The sequence below is a fragment of the Berghia stephanieae genome, chromosome 7 (genome assembly GCF_034508935.2).
Source record: "Berghia stephanieae isolate SIO BIC M18660-M18661 chromosome 7, UCSD_Bste_1.3, whole genome shotgun sequence".
NCBI lineage: Eukaryota > Metazoa > Mollusca > Gastropoda > Nudibranchia > Aeolidiidae > Berghia > Berghia stephanieae.
The window spans coordinates 45,556,331-45,574,677 of NC_088366.1; the positions used below are offsets into that span (position 1 = coordinate 45,556,331).

General features: G+C 34.7%; 1 protein-coding gene across 1 annotated transcript; it reads left to right on the top strand.

Annotated features, from left to right (window-relative positions):
- Positions 1 to 561: 561 nt before the first annotated feature.
- On the top strand, positions 562 to 15,669 carry LOC144977344 (GPI-anchor transamidase component PIGU-like). The gene is made up of 11 exons (XM_078922437.1): positions 562 to 743; positions 2,919 to 2,983; positions 3,783 to 3,851; positions 4,047 to 4,109; positions 4,914 to 5,118; positions 5,770 to 5,867; positions 8,058 to 8,215; positions 10,018 to 10,161; positions 11,860 to 11,984; positions 13,453 to 13,595; positions 14,065 to 15,669. Exons 1-11 carry the CDS (start codon positions 611 to 613, stop codon positions 14,176 to 14,178), a joined length of 1,317 nt encoding a protein of 438 aa, XP_078778563.1. The 5' UTR covers positions 562 to 610; the 3' UTR covers positions 14,179 to 15,669.
- The last annotated feature ends 2,678 nt before the right edge of the window (positions 15,670 to 18,347 follow it).

Below are 18,347 nucleotides of genomic sequence, written 5' to 3' on the forward strand. Positions count from 1 at the left end.
AGTTTGTCGCGTGAAAAAAATATATACTGGCGCATGACCTCGGATCGTAGAGCTCATTTTGACTAGTAGTCTATATTAAAATAGAGATGGAACATGGAATTGAAAGCCCATTGCATTGAAATTGATAGTGGTTGGTATCTTCGAAAACGTATTTGCAGTTCTTATAACGGAACGCACTTATGGTCATGGAGTATACTTTCTTCTGGTTTTACCTATGTTCCAACGATAAGCCAGTCAAAATGTGGGCAATCAGACATGTAAAAAACAACTTTTAAAAACTTGAGCTTTTATATAGTGGCAACATCCACTAAACGTGTTCAAAGCGCTTCACTCTTTATCATCGGACGGCATTCCCTGAATGAGGTGAGGTCATTATAATATGTATGAGGACTACATTGATAGTTTTGGTTTAAAACTTTTTTTGATATCGCAATCTAAATAATATTGTGTGAGGAAAGGATGTGGGGTAGGGGGTTTTGCTTGGTAAAATAGCTTAAGAACACGCCTTAAACTAATTTTATAAACGTTAACACTACTTTGGTTGTTTTCCCGGAAGTTGACGGCTCTGTGTTGATTGTTGACAGTTGCCGGTTGTCTGCAAACTGCAATCATGGCTGCGGTTGGCATTTATGTTTTGACCCTGTTTGGGATTTTAATCCGTATTGGATTGACTTTTACATATTTGCCAGGATGGTTCCAGTCTAGATGTGAAGTGGTGACACCCTTGACTTCATGGGAACGAGGTATCGTAATTTTTTGACTCTTACTACTGATCACTCATCTCTATCTCCTGCTTACTTTACACGGCACGGCTTACTGGAAACTGGAAATTACTTCATTATCATTCATTTAACTAACTTCAAATCCTTCACTCCTTCCTCCTCGGTCCCAGTCTCAGTTCAGTCCTCAGCCAGTCTCCTCCTCATCCTCCTCCTTCTCCTCCTCCTCCTCCTCCTCCTCCTCTTCTTCTTTTTCTTCTTCTTCTTCTTCTTCTTCTTCTTCTTCTTCTTCTTCTTCTTCTTCTTCTTCTTCTTCTTCTTCTTCTTCTTCTTCTTCTTCTTCCTTTTCTGCTAGATAGGACTGTTATTATTATTATTTATTAATTTATTATTATTATTATTATTATTATTATTATTATTATTATTATTATTATTATATTATTATTATTATTATATTACCACTGTTATTTACCAAATTGAATTGTTGATGCCCCTGTACTGTAAAGCCAAAGTCAAAGCGCTCTTCTTCTGAGCACTTCCTCGTGATATGGAAGAGCGCTCAACATACTCAACAATATTATTATTATTATTATTATTATTATTATTATTATTATTATTATTATTATTATTATTATTATTATTATTATTATTATTATTATTATTATTATTATTATTATTATTATTATTATTGTTAAATTTAAATGGTGAAAAACCCGCAATATTTGCGGAAAAATAAAGGCTATTTTGCTAGATGAACAGTCATCTTTTTTACTTCTGCATAATGTGGAAATTAACAAGGATTCTAAATAAACAAATAAATCATTTTAAAAAATGAAGATACACAGAACTTTTTTTTAAAATGATAAAAGTGTTTTAAAAATCAACAAAACAAAAAAAAAAAAAAGCAAAAATAACACCAAAAAAAAAAACAAAAACAAAAAAAAACGGGGTTAATGACTACTGATGTTAATAATTAAGTATTTAAAAATAGATTACAATAATAAAAATACCAATGTTTTTTTGTATTTGTTTTTTTCCCCAATGAAATATATAGTAATAAATAATAATTCAAAGTATCAAAAATATATATAATAACAATAGCAATAGATTAAAGGCTCTTTACTCACATGCTCACACCATAACCAGGTGTAAAATGAGTACCTGGCCGTCAACAGCGTTGTCTCTGTTGAAAAAATATAATTGTAATATTGTCTAACAGGCATCATGACTCGTTCTATATGTTACGTGTTACTGTTGGTCAGGGGCCATTTGTAAAGCACTTGAGCATGCTAAGTGGATGTTGCGCTATATAAAAGCTCGAGTTTTTTTTTTTTTTTTTTTTGGGGGGGGGTTTAGTGGCTACAGTTATAGTGATACAAAATAGAGTTTTTTTGTTTAGCTTTTTGATCAAGAATGTCCTTGATTTTGGGTTAGGCTTCAGAGATGAGGTATTTAATAAATGAGTCATCTTACAGTCATATGACCTGTTGAATCGTATTTTATCCCGCTTTCTGTAGCATTAGATGGATAACAGCAATTGTTTGCTACTCTTTTAATAACACGCCACTCTGACAGATAATTTCTTAATTACTGCTGGGTTTCAGGGGGATCAGAAAAAATATAAACTTCACCCAGGGTTGATACCAGTCCTTCCTTGTGAGGCATGTACTCTACCACTAAGCTGTCATTTATTTAATAATACCTTTTTAAAAAAAGTGGTCCTTCAGAGCCATTAGCCCATGGAGCTTGAGTTTCTATAGTGTGAAATGGACAATAGCGATCAAATTGCCTGCTACCCTTTGAATAGAATGCTCATCTATCCCAAAGTACTTTCTGCCAGATCTGAAAGACCCAGGTGGGTGGACATTAGGGTCAGAAAAAAATCTCGACTGCACCCAGGATTGATCGTGGCCCCTTCTCTTGTGAATCGAGTGCTCTACCAACTGATCTATTGGAACCCCTAATACCTTACAAACATACTACAATAAACATCCTTCAAATTAAGATTTAACAGTCAAGCATTTTTGATGATTGAAAAAAGAATTTCTGTTTGATAAATAAGAGAGTAATTTAGTATTTGAACAAGTTTCTGATGGTAAAAAAAATCCCTAAAAAAACAACCCAATAGTGAAGTGTTACATATTTTTGTTTTGTTCCCCCCCCCCCCCCCCCCCCCCACTTCCACCTCCATGATTTCAGTGGAAGAGGGCTTATCACTTCAAGAGCAGTTCATTTCACCATATTCAGGAGATGTTTTTCATGAGGTAGGATAATAATGATGTGCCTCTGTTTTATGTTTATTCAAAGGGGAAAAAATTACTATTTTCTTTTGCTACATTAATAATTAGACAAATATTTTCACACAATATTTAATACAGGGTTGCTTGCAATTTTCAATTAACGATTTGTTATTTTTAAAATGATTTTTCATCATGATATCAATACTAAGACATGGCCATGATAACATTTTTTGAAAGATTTCATATATATATATATATATATAGATTACTAGCATAGCTCTCCGTCCAATGAACTCAAATTTATGATTCAAGTGTTGGATAAAATTTGAACTCAATTTCTATTGTTTTAATAAATAATTCATTTTTCAGCTTCCTAAGAGAAATCCTAAGAGCTTTTTAATTTGGCACGGAATGAAATATTTACTGCATTTAATATCTTATATATTTCGCTCAATTATTGTCAAATTTTTTCCCAATCTTAAGAACAGATGATCATATAAATGTTAAGAAATTGATTGTGTTCAAAATAATGAGAGGGCCACTAACTGGTATCGATTTACTGCAAGTACTCCCACCTCATTGGTATACTCGCTAACTGGAAGATTGACACACAACCCAAATGCTAAAAATGATGGCGTCTGGTTTCGGTGGGATTTGACAAAACATGTCTAATCAATCTCATTATACACGCAAATCATCTTCATTGTCAATTGTTAACACCATGCAACATGTGGTGACGATTGGTCCAGTGGTTTCGGAACCTTAGTGTTACAAAAAATCCAATTCACCAATTTATAATAAGATATGTTCTTTTGTTTTCCAGACCCCCCTTGCTCTTCGATTGCTGAAAGTTGCCAAGATTTTCCCATTTAAAGAGAGAGGATTCTTTATGGTGAGTGATGAAATAACAGGGCTAAAAGAATGTATATAAAAATATATATATTTATTTATTTTTCACATTTCCCCACCCTAAACTTTTAATTTTCATGTTCAGGACTCATTTATAGTTATTTTCAACTTTGATCAAGTATCTTGGCCTCTATATTGTTATTTACTAAGCAGCATCTTTACATATTTTTTTCCACAGTTTGTTGAAATTTTGACATTTATTTTTCTGTACAAAGTGGCAGCTGCATTCACTCGGCATTTGGTAAGGACATTATTATTATTATTATCATTATCATCATCATCATCATCATCATCATCATCATCATCATCATCATCATCATCATCATCATCACTGTCATCAAAATTAAACAAAATTAAGAAATGTTTTTGGAGATCGTATCTTTCTACCATTCTTTATCTTTGGTTGATCTCTAAGCAAACATTTCCAGTTTTCATATCAATATTGGCAATCTGTCTAGATTTTGTATTCTATCCATTCCTCTAGACCTTTTCACTGTTTCTTCAGCATTCCTCTGTAAAATGAAAGCTCTGCCGCTTTTTGCACTGTCTTTATTTTTGTACATATGATTGCACCAGGGAGTACACAAAATAAGAAAAAGCCTGCCTTTATATAGAGCTTGTGGTGATTGATTTTTAAAAAGTTTGAATCGATATTTTGTTGAAACAAAATCAATGTCAATTGAGAAGATCAACTTTCAGAGGTCAGCTTTAGATGATCAATAATAATGATAATTTGGAATTTTTATAATGCTTTGCCCCATATATATCAAAATTGCCAAAATTTTAGAGATGAAAGGCAGGTTGAATAAAGGGCAGCAGTTTTTTAGTTAATTTTGGTTCAATGATAGCTTTTTGATGGAAAGATTGACAATTCGTTTTCTGATGTCTTCATTTTAGTTTATCAAATTACCTAGTTTACGTACACTTTTCCATTCATTTAAATTTCTGTTGATTCTTGTATATTATGTTTTGGATTGATTCACTTTAATTACATTTATTCATTAAACAAATTTATTTGTGATTTGTTGTTTGTTTTTTTACATAGATTAAAAGACAGATGCAGGAGATAAAATCTTATTCTGACCAGGCCACGTCAATATATCTTGATGGGGAAAAACTTGCATGGCTGCCGACAATTACTGTGGCTGTTCATGCCTTCAGTCCTTTCAGTATAATGACATCCTTATCCATGTCGACTGCTGCTATTACAAACCTTACAACAATCATGACATTCTATTTCTTACTTCAAGGTATGTAATTTACTCAATTTGTTGGGATAAATTTTTCATGATAGTCTAGTTGGTTGTAATGTTTATCTTCTGTTTGTCATTTAGAAAAAAACCCCGATACATTCATGATATTGGGCAAATAGCTTCAATACATCATAGGTAAATGAATATATTTGAATTTGTTACTGACTGACCCAATCCGGAATTATGTCAAGATGGAGCAATTGCTGAAAATGGAATTTTAATTCTAAATCATAAAATTTAGTTTAAATAATTATACTTTTGTAAATGGATATAACTATAACTTCTTAAACTAGGTACTGAAACAGATTTTTAACATCAGATCGGCAGTAAAAAAAACCCAGTAGATTCAAATAGAGTTATAATTTACATTTAAAAAAAGAATTAATCTTAAAATATAGTGTGACTCAATATATCTTGTTTGGTGCCAAAGCACATTTATTTATTACATTGTAATTTTGCTGAAGGCAAATTTCGAATTTATAAATTTAGTTTTTGTAAGTCTTATTCTGTTTTGTTGTGAACTAAATTGTCTTTCAAAATTTCCAAGAAGGCAAGCGAGTCTGCCCTTGTTTACATTAAGTTACTCTTCACGTGTTAAGTGAATAATGATTTTAATATTATCCAATTTTTATTTCATCTCTCTGACAGAGAACCGTCTCTTATGCACATTTTTCCTGGCTGTGTCTACCTACCAATCTTTTTATCCATTTGTTCTCATTGTGCCTGCGGCCATCCATTTCTATAAGGTATTTAATTCTTTTTCTTCTTAATTGCATATTGCTGATCTGATTTATAATTCCAAAAATAAATGGAGAGAGAGTAGCATAGTTAGTATTACAATTGATAAAGCATTGATATTTATAGTTTTTAACAGATATATATATAGTCCTTCAAGTCGATTTCCGTCTGTGATTGTTGATTGAAATGGATAGTAACTTTTTTTTTTACATCTCTCTGATGCTATTTATAATTACCATCCATTGAGTCATAGACCTGGCTACCAATTCAAATGTATCTGGAAATGTAGTCTATCAGAGTTTTAAGTGACTATAAAACCCTTGTAGCCAGAGTTAAAAAAAAAAAAAAATAAATAAAAACCCAAAAAACTAGAGCTTGTATATCTCGCAATATCCACTAAATGTTCTCAAAGCGCTTTTCAAAGGATCCCAACACGTAACATGTAGGTCAAGACATTTTCTGTTTCTGCTTGGATATGAAACTAGTCTGTTACAAAGCACTTTCCTCCAGGTCTAAAAGACCCAGCTACCTAATCATTGCTGGATGGACAGGGGGATAAGAAAAAAAAATCTTAACTACACTCGGGATTGATTGATAATGATGCCTCTAAGAGTGCTCAACCAATTGATCTATTAGAACTCCCAGGTTGGACATGTGGACTTGAATGGATCACTTAAGGAATTGAATTACAGAGTCCTTATCTGCCACTATCCAGGGTTTATTTCTTTATAGAGATTTTAAATTTTGTCTCTCTTCTCTCCTTGTTCTCATCAAGTATTATTATCGTAGTCATAGTTTAGCTATGATCTGTCAAAATGTATGTTATGTTTAAACCAAAATTCAGCAAGACTGCAAGGAATTTTGTCATCATTCCATGCTACAGATATAGATATGTCCTCTTTCTGAAGGTCTCAACGCTTTTAAGAATTGCTTTAAACACTTGGGGTGGGGATAATAATTGTTCAGTGGTAGAGCACTCACTTCACACGGGAAGGGACCAGTATCACTCATTTTCTTGACCACTTGTCCAACCAGCTCTTATTGGATGTGTTAGATCTGGTAGAAAGTTCATTGTAAACCACCAACTTGCTAGGCAAAGAGTAGCAAACAAAATTTGTTTCCCGTTTTAAACTTCAGAAGCTAGGATATATCTATGGGCCTTATGATATTGAAGGCCTACTAATAGTTTATTGGTGGGTGTTCCCATGACTATTTAGCAGCAATGAGTTAGGTTTATAGAAAATAAAATCAATTAGGAGTTACTTTTATTAACTTTCTGTCATTTTATTAACAGATACATTCATGGGTGAAAGTTCGCCGGAAAAATCCGGCATGGCCGGATTTTTATTTTTGAAAAAGAGGTCTCGCCGGTTTTTTTTGTCTGGCCGGAATTCGAAAATGAAAAAAACCGGCAACTGTATAATAATATAATTAACCGCACTTCTGTTTTTTCCTCTTATTGGTAGTTGCAGGATTTTTTTTTCTGAGCACCTGCCTTTGCAGGATTAATATCATTGAGTAACTTTCACCCATGGATACATTATATAATGATCATGAAAATAAATCAGTGCTGATGGCTTTTCCTCGGATCCGCAGAGATCAGCAATTTTGGAGTTAGAGGAGGAATTTCCTCCTTTTAAAGAATTACATTTCCCCTTTCAGATGTACTAGCAGTGAGGGACTTGATGTGTGGAGGGACAAAGAAGTGCAGTTTCCCACTCTCCACAAGTTATCTAGAGTATCAATGATAATATTTTATCTCATTTGCTCTAAAAGTGGGGGTTAATGCAGTGAAACTGCGGCTTAAATGAATTTTTCCCCCTTTTCCATTTTTTGTCACCATTAGCACTGATCAATAGATTATCATGTTCATCATTTTATCATTTTCTGGTATCTCATTTTTCTCCTTGTTCTTCTTTCATCTTATCCCGCATTTTGCAGGGTTGCCATAATCATCTTTCTCCAGGCCCAGTTTTTTCATGTTGTCCTTTACCCTATCGAACCATTTAGTCTTTCGGCATCCCTTTTTTCTCTTACCTGCTAATTGTACAATACTTTCTTTCCCACATGCTCCCTCTTAACATGTCCAAACCATTTCCATCTATCTTCTCTCATCTTAATCTCATATTTATGTCCTTCAAAATATCACCAATCACTGAAGCTTTTTTTTTTAGTTCTATGATATTCCAACATTTCAGCTGTCCAACCCATCAGCTGGATCATATTCCAACAAACAAGCAATTTCTAGCTACTTTGAAACTTGCAGCCTATTTGCCATGCTTTGTGGTCTTCTCATTGGATCATCCTTCATGATGGAAGGAAGTTTTGATTTCCTGTTTTCAACATATGGATTTATGTAAGCAGCTGTATTTTTAAAACTATTTATTTTCTTTTATTTCATATTTCGAACGTACATATGTTTTTTTTATTTGATTTGATGTTCTTTTGACTTTAAAATGCATTTAAATTTCTTTTTTTTTGGCACAGGTTTGATAATTGCAATATAACTAATGTAACAAGAAATTATGTTAGGAGCTATAGAGCTTTGAATGTGTATATGCAACTCGTCATTCCGAGGTTATCTACTACAGTGGAACCTCCCGATAACGACATGCCACGGGACCGAGTTTTTATGTCGTTATCCGGAGGTGTCGTTATTTAGAGGTTTCCAAGATGGCGGACAAAGTGGGCGTGGTAAGGCCCGCGGGACCAGTTTTTATTAACATTGACAAAACAAAAAAACATTGTAGTGTATTCCTCTTAGAGGGTTCTTGTGCGTGTGTCTGGATGAGTATTTTAGGTGATCTGAACTGAGTAAACTGATAGTGTGCTCCTGGAATCTACATCTTTTCCCTATTTAAACCATTCCCCTTTGTCTTACCTTTTCTTATGTCATTTCAATTGTAAATCTAGAATGTTTTTACTGTCCAATTTTCTTCCTTTTTGCTGGCACATAGATGTGTCACAGGCGCTGTAAAACCCTTTAAAACAAACAAAATTCCTCCTCCTCCTCCCACAAAAACACTACTACTACTACTACTACTACTACTACTACTACTACTACTACTACTACTACTACTACTATACCACTACTACTACTATTATTATTATCATTATTATTACTACTTCTACTACTACTACTACTACTACTACTACTACTACTACTTCTATCACCACATAATATCACATTTTCCAAGATTTTGTGTTTACTTGCTTACACTTACATTTATACCTTGGTTTTTATTAATGCATATCAGCCAAGATTCGTCAAAAAAAGCTGCGTTCTCATTGGTTCAAGCAGGAATCGTTTTTATAAACTTTTGAGTACTCATACTCGGTATTTTTAGTATCAGATATCTACGAAAACTGCCGAAAATAGCCAAAATGATGTCGTTATTCGGAGGCTTTATCAAAAAGTGCGTCGTTATTTGGAGGTTATTTTTACTGATCTTAAATAGAAAAAAAATCGGGACCACGGGTCAATGTTGTTCTCAGGAGGTTGTCGTTATTCGGAGGTGTCGTAATCGGGAGGTTCCACTGTATTATCTTTGCCAGATCTATAATGATGGGCCACGAAGTCAGTGTGTTGATTGCTCGACTCTGCATGAATTATGTTTGCGCAGCCGCATCAGTATCAGCATTCGTGGGTAGTCACTGCTTTTTTCTCTGTGGTTCAAACCCATGCTATTCAATTTTCTCTCAGTTCTTAATAATTGTGGTCAAGGCCTGTTCCTTAGGTGAGGCAAAGCAAGACAAAAAGCTAGCTAAGGTGGAAGCATTTGCTCACCAGTCAACCACTTGTTTGAAGTAGGAGGTGGATTCATTAATTTCTTATTTGTGCATGAGGTCAGCTATCAAAGATGTCAACAGCAGGTCAATAGTGAAGTGAGGCATAATCTGTTGGTGTGTTGGTTCACCACCTGGTCAACTGCCATGGTGTTTGTTCACGCATTAAACTAAAAAAAAAAAAAAAAGTTTTTGAGGGTGTTGTCATATTAAAACTAAATTAAGAAATAACTAAAATATTTACTCTAAATTCTGTGCATGTCTGTTTATTCAAAGACTAATCCTATTTGTAGGGAATATCACAGTTTGAAAGAATAAATAAATATACAATCAAAAAAATATTCAATTTACATGTGCTGTGTCTTCCTTCAGACTGGCTGTCCCTGATCTCACGCCCAACACAGGAGTTTTCTGGTATTTCTTCACAGAAATGTTTGACCATTTCCGTACCTTTTTCGTTTGCATCTTTCAACTCAATGCTGTCATTTATACATTCCCACTGGCTATCAAGTTCAGGTATGGCTTCGCCTTTACTTTCACTGGATTATTGCCTTGTTTAAAGAAAATAGGAGTCATGACAGCTCAATTAGTAGATCACTTACTTCACACACAAAGGGACTGAGATTGATCCTAAGTAGAAATTTTTTTTCTGACTCCCCTCCCTCTCTGTCCACCCAGCAGTAATTGGGTAGCTTGGTATATTAGACCTGGGAAAAAGTACTTTGCGATATACTGGCAGCCTATCCAAAGGGTAGCAAGCAGTTGCGATTGCCAGCTTCACGCAATAGAAACCAGGGCTGGCGAGTCGGAGTAGGAGTCGGTTGTTTGAGGGTGGAGTCGGAGTCAGTTTTAGAAGTCCCGACTCCGACTCCTTACCACTTTCAGACATTGCATTTTTATATCATTCAATGTGTAATATTTTAGATACTAGATATAGATAGTATCCAGGCCTATAGAATTTGAAAAAAATTACATTGGTATTAGCTAAAGGTGAACTTTGCTTCCAAAACCCCCTTTCCTACCCAACCTTCATGGTCTCGTGCTGTACATTTAAGTTGGCATCAATGCCAATCACCCCGTACCTGACTAGAGTTGGGGATGGTTATGAGGAATACTTGCATTGTTTTAAATTTAAGATTTCTGTATCGGATCAAAATCAAGAAATTCATTTGAAAGGTAGTGGATGGAAATCTTAAACAATTTTAATGATGTTAGCAGTATGCAATATTTTATATATAATGGTCATTAAGATCATTTTATCGCGCTGTACGGTAAATAGTAAATATACATATTATACATAAATTTGACATACCAGCCGGTAGCTGAATCAAATCACCTAGAACCAAATGTCATTAGATTCATGTTATTTTTCATAAAACCAGATTAGTATCTGCCACAACTGTATTGTTATAATACATATACTGGGGAAAAGCTAAAAGTAGCTGCGAGTGTTGGTTGCATATTATTACCTATTAATACTATGCTTGAGGAGTCGGAGTCGGGAGTTGGAATCGGTTTCAAGGCTGGAGTGAGAGTCGGAGTCGGTTTTAAAATAACCGACTCCGCCAGCCCTGATAGAAACTGAGATAAACTCTGGCTTTATGCTTCATGGGCCTAATGGCTCTGAATGACTAGTTTTTTTACTTTAGAGAAAAATGAAATTATTAAAATTTGAATTTTCATTTTTTTTTTTAAACTTTTTCTGAATACAAATCTTTGACTTTTTTCAATTGGTGGCTGTATAAGTATAAACCAAAAGGCTCGAATTAGATGGATGTATGAAAGTCATTTTCATATATTTTATGGAATCATTTTTATAATTGTTGTGATTATTTGCTGAGCATCTTTATTATTAAGATTAGGGCATGTGCAGTTGAGGCACAACATGTTATGTGCACATAATGATAATAGGGCTTGCCATATTCCATGACCGTACAACTGACGGAGGTGAACAAACTCAACGGTTGCACTCTTTTGAACTTCTCAAAAGCCCTTGATAAAGCTGGTGGCCAAACCTTGGTCATCAGTTTGAGAAACAAACAACACCTACTCTTATTTCTAAATACAGAATTCTTTTTAATGTTTTCTTTTTTTAATCTGATATTTTCAATTCAAGTGAAAATACATTTTTTAAGACTATTTTGAGATTAATTATTTATTGTTGTTTCAACATTGAAAGTGATTTTGACTTCATCTTTATACTTTCACTTTCAGTGAACGGCCATTTTTCCTCATGTATATTCTCATTTTCTTGACATCAATATTCAAGTCATATCCAAGCTATGCAGACGCAGCACTTTATCTTTCCTTACTTCCTTTGTGGAGACACACTTTCTCTTGTAAGTATTTTTCAAGATCAAAAATGACGAGTAAAGGGCCAATTCAAATGGCTATAATGTATGATTCATTGTCTACGTTAGTTAATTACTATACATTCTCTAATCACACCGCGATTTGGGACCCGCCTAATTGGCGTCACATCTCATCCTACATGTTGGCAAGGGAACCCCTGTAAAGCGCTTTGAGCACATTTAGTGGATTTTGTGCTATAAAAATGCTCACGTTTTTTGTGCTGCTCTGTGGTCTTGTGGTATGACACTCGTTTTTGTATCGGAAGGTCCTGGGTTCAAGCCTCCCTTGGTGCATAGTTGAGTCCTTGGAAAAGGCTCTTTACTCACATTCTCTCACCGTACTCAGGTGTAAAATGATGTAAACTGATGTCCTGTTCTTCATGTTAGGTGTTGCTTTTGGTCAGGGCCTTGAGCACATTTAGTGGTTATTGCGCTATATAAAAGCTCAAGTTTAAGTTACACTTTCACTCTCCGATGTCTTTTGTCATTATGTTGATTGTAAACAGTGTTCAGCAGACTCGTCACAGGCTACTGTACTTTAAAGACAATCTGAAAGTGATAAATTAAGAAGCAGGCACTGGTAAAAGATTTAAAATCTGAAAAATCGTCTGGCACTGTCTCCTATACATTTTTTCAGATCCATATTTTTAAGACAATGCCATCTGCTGTTTAAATCTATTGAGCCAACCATTTCTTACAGGCCTGTAAATTTGCCGTCATTTCCGGCAATTTTGCTCCGCCGGAAAAAAAAAATAATTAGAATCTTTCATTTTGTTTCACAGCCTTTTGAATTGATAGAATTCTAAGAAAATATTCTGGGAAACGGGGATCTTTGCTCATGTTATATTGAAAAAGCTTCGGCTTCAGAGGGACGTTGTCCCCCGACCCACTACCAGGGCTCTGCACTGGACCTGGACCCAAACGTCTCGCGGATTTTCAGCAATTTTTTCAGGAGGCAGATGCAGGCCTGTCCAGATGATGAAGCCAGAAGTCAGTGCATTTGAGGCTGTGAGAAAAGTTCATTTTCGTAACACTATTCGCAAAAATACTCCTGAATAACCAATGACAAAACTGGTTTTCATCAGTAGCACAATATCATAAGTCGGAAAGGAAAAGTTTTTATTTGCTCAGATGATGAGATGACATTGGTCGGAAATGAGGTTGCGTTTTTGGCTAGATTTTTTGTGTCAAGTGTCAGTGTCAACTGCCGATTATTGCTATATCAATGTCGTTAAACAGGGGTTGTACCAAAAATGTATGTTGCTATTTTAGGGGTTTTATTAATAATTATATATAGCAAAAAATATAGGACCATCTGTCAATATCCTTATTCAGGGGTGACGTTACCCAAGGTCGCACATAAGGCTCTTTTTTATCATTTGAATTCATGCATTTATTACAAATATGGCTTAATATTTTCATTTATATGTTCTATTAAAAAAAATTTTTTTTACAGATCTACGTAACACTCTAGTTGTTGGTGGCATGTACATTTGCTGCCTTGTTTTGGCTCCCATTTTCTATCACCTCTGGATCTATGCAGGAAGTGCAAATGCTAATTTTTACTTTGCCATTACCCTCACGTACTCTACAGCACAGGTTAGTGGAAATCTTTGTAGGTTTTCTGTTTTTTTGTTGTTGTTTTTTTTTCCTTTTTAAATTTGTAAGAAATTTTTTTTTCGAATTGAAAGATGCTGTATTAACTATGGGAAGTATAGCTTGGCCAGACAACACAATCATTTAAGTTTTATATGTCAAAGTTGAAATTAATTTAAGTTTATTCTCTTCATTATTTTTATTTATTTTTTTTTTTTTTCTTGTGTGTTTTTTTTAATTATCTATGATTGAAAGTTTAAAGATTGTTTTCTACAACAGAAACACACAAAAAAATCTACTTGAGAGAGAGAGAGAGAGAGAGAGAGAGAGAGAGAGAGAGAGAGAGAGAAAGATTGAGAGAGAGAGATTGAGAGAGAGAGAGAGAGAGAGAGAGAGAGGGGGGGGGGGCAATTTATTATTATATTAATCATTTTCAAATCTCTTTCTTTCTCTCTTTTCTATTCTGTTTCAGATATTCCTCCTCACAGATCTCTTGTTTGCCTATCTTAGAAGAGAGTACGATCTAGTCCATGGTACAGAACACAAGAACCCTGATGGAACCAAAGCCAGAATTATGCTAGAATGAAATGTGAAATCATTCTCGTGGTCATAGAGTCAGGGGTTTTTTCCGATCATTTCATTAATGTTATCAGTTGTTAAGGCCTTGCAGTTTTCAGAGGGGACACCTTTTGACTTTAAAGAAATGTTTTTTAAAATGAGCTTTTATATAGCGCAATATCCACTAAATGTGCTCAAAGCGTTTTACAAGGGGTCCCTGGTCAACAGCAACATTTAACATTTAGGATGGGACATGACGCCTGTTAGGTGATGTTACAATTTTTTCAGACAGAGACAACGCTGTTAACGGGTAGGTACTCATTTTACACCTGAGTACAGTGAGAGAATGTGAGTAAAGAGTCTTTTCCAAGGACTCAACTATGCGCTGAGTGAGGCTCGAACCCAGGACTTTCCGATCCGAAAGCGAGTGTCATACCACTAGACCACATAGTCGACTTCAGATTATCAAGTGAAGCAGTGGAAATATTTTCTCCCGCGGACTTTCATTTGATTTCCAAGAGTGACAGAATTTGTTTCCTGATAGCATCCTCTCTATAACAACACAACAACGGAAAACAAGTTTTCATTTTTGTCATTGCTTGCATCTGTTGCAATGCTGAAAGATTTATGTTTTCATAACATCAACAGTCTCAGGTGCCGCCGTCTCCCTCACTGCAGCAGTCGCTTTTGTCCAAGCTCAACCATATTTGTTAATAATATCAGCTGATGAAACTCTCGGCTGTAAAAACATAGCCCTAAAAAGCTTGCCGGCATGGTCAGAAGAAGAAAGTGGAATGTTATGTTCAACTAAAAATCTGGAGAACAAGATTTCTGCTTTGGTGAATGCATCATCATTCGAACGATTACTAAGACTTTAAATATGGATTTTGACGCCGTGGCTGCATTTTAAAAATGCTTGTTTCCAGAAATGTGCCGTACACAATTGTCACCCGCCATGGAAAACAAAATCACAATTGCATTTGGTGCATCTAGCAAGTTTATCATTCGTCCTTACGGCAATGATGCAAGGCCATTTGTCGGTATACTCCTAACGAAAAAAAACACATGAACTGGTGGTTTGGAACACGAATCCAATGGTCACTTAGGCCTTTTGATAGATGACCGTGATTAGTCACAAAGGGCTCAATGTTCTCTTCAAAATCAAAGAAATGAAATTGTAAACGAAACTCGATAGAACATTATGCGCAGGGCATATTGCCACTAGATGTGATTACCTAGAGTTATGGTGGATAGAAAACAAATGCTTCCGTACTGATAAAAAGTACACAAGTTATCCAAAACTAAAACTCCCACCTGAAATGTGACATGTGGGAAAGGGGTCCCAAATGTGGGACACTTGGCAGCCCTGCAGCATTCATTTGATTTAAATATTGCTTGCTACTCTCTAGATACTTGTCTATTGATAAGTATTTTCTTTGGTCATATGCTGAAAGTGAGAGAATTTTATATCTCTATTTTGTCATTGTTAGGTTCTTTAATATAAAGTTTTATATGTAATCAGTTGAGTGTGTCCCTTTTTTAGAGTGATCTTGCAGCAGTGTCAATGTGAGATTTTAATGGGATTTCAAACTAGCTACATGTGTTTATTGCTCTTCAATCTACTTTTACTCTTAGTTGAATTCCTCACCTTTGTCTTACTTTTTTTATTTTCTTTGATGCTGTTTAGCTTGATCCAAATCTTTCGACAAACATCACCTTCCTTGTTTACTGGTGCTGAAATGACCATAAAATGTCGCAATTTCCTTGAAACAAAACAAGCAAACATCATAGAAAGATTTATCAAATTCTCTGTGAAGTCTTGCTTGTTATAATGGGAAATATGTAGCTGTCATGAAAGTGAATGTTTGTATAATTTGTTGGATGGATGAGCATGTCAGGTAACTGGCAGTAAGTGGTGTGTATACAGTTCTTGTACTTTGTATGATAGTCATTCTATTTGAAGATGATTGTTCTACTTTTCTCCCCAAATGGTGCTAGTAGATATTTTATTGCAAGTTTATGAACTATCATACATTTCATGAATATTGCAACACACATATTCTTTTTCTTTTCCTCGTCTTCATCCCGTTTTCTTCCTCCTCCTCCTTATTCACATTCTTTATCTCTCCCTCTCTCCACCCCTGGGTATGACTGACTCAGACTTAAGCCTTTACAGTCAATTATAAAGATCAATTTTCATAGAGGCAATCTTTACAAAACCAGTGAGTTCCATTACAAGAACTATCAATACTGTGAGCTATTTTATATTTCTTTGATGTTGATTTCAAAATTGTCTAGTCTGTCTATTGTAAAATCAATTGGTTTAAATTACTGTCACTTTATGAATATTTCCTTAAATTTTAAATTGATAACCGAATGCTGAAAGCACTTAAGTCACTTCATGTCAATTTTGAAAAAAAAATCGAGTGTGAAGTTGAACCAGTCCTAACATGTTCGCTGGCAACAGAATCATAATTCAGGTATAGTATTTCAGTTATTTTTAACAATAAAACAATTGTTGAGTACATCAAAGTGGTTGGTTGAAAGTTGAGAATGTGACTTAATTGCTTTTAGCTATAAATGAGAACGCTATTGGTTGATTAATATTTTATATTATATTTTCCTGTTTCCTCATACCTGTAGTTTGGAAAAAAAAAAATTTTTGATGGAAATCTCCCCCACCCCCTCAAGCATTAAAGAATGTATATATATATATATATATATATATATATATATATATATATATAATGTATGTCTATATAGATAGATAGTATGCGCTTGGCTAAGGAGCTCACAACATTGCCATCCAGAAGTATAAAGGACCAACACACAAAGCTATGTGTAACCATGAACTTTTATAGTCGGGATAATACAGTTTAGTGAGAATTACTTATAAACGTGGATGGCAAAAAGCAATAACAAAGAACTGGGTGACGTCAACTTCTTTCTACCTATATATAATATATATATATATATATATATATATATATATATATATATATATATATATATATATATATATATTTATATATGTATATATATATATATGTATATATATATATATATATATATATATATATATATATATATATATAGATATATATATATATATATATATATATATATATATATATATATATATATATATATATATATATATATATATATATATATGATATATATATATATAGATATATATATATATATATATAGATATATATATATATATATATATATATATATTATATATATATACAGTAGAACTCGGAAATAGCGAGTTCGACGGGCCCACTCCTGATTACTCGCTATTTCCGAGTTCTCGCTATTCCCAAGTTGCCAGAAAAGGTCACTCGGCCGTACAAAAAGATGGAAAGACAATGTGTGTGTGTGTGTTTTTGTGCGTGTGTGCCGCAAATGACTGTGTGTGGATAAAGTGGGGTGGGGGCGGGGTTGAACACGACCTTCGTTAACTACGTAATGATGACCACGGGTCAGCGACATCAATATTATTATGTAGTCCTAGCCACGGGTTGAAGTTGATCCACCCCTAAAACCCACCCCTTCCATTTCCATCAAGATTTCATGTGTGTGTGTGTGTGCGCGCGCGAGTGTTTGTATGCACTAGGCATGTTTGATGAGGTAAGCAAGCGCATCACTCAATCACTGACCCACTGAAATGATGGTTCCACGCTCCCTTCTCTCGCTGATCGTTTCGTTCGTCGCTGACCGATGCTGCTAAGTGAGGCATGTTGACATGTTGGCTGCCAGTGCTTACCTCGCGCGTCGCGTGGCACCACATTGAGTGAATAATTGACCCCCACCCCCAATACACACACACGCACCCAACCCCCACCCAAATTTGTTTCTCCTCCTATGTACTACTACAGACTAGGCTACTATGTAATATTACTCTTAACGAGAAATAAGAAAAGGAAAGAAGCTAGGCTAAAAATATTTAAATCACCCTTGTCTGTTGTTTTGCTTTACTTCGTTCGAAGTCCTAGGCTGGGGCAGGAAATGCTCGTTATTTCCGAGTTGACCTCTTTTTCATACTCGCTACTTTCATGCTAATTTTATTGACTCAAATAAGAGAAAAACACGGGGATTTAAATTTTACTCGCGATTTCCGAGTTCTCGCTATTTCCGAGTATGTTACTTTCATGTTCTACTATATATATATATATATATATATATATA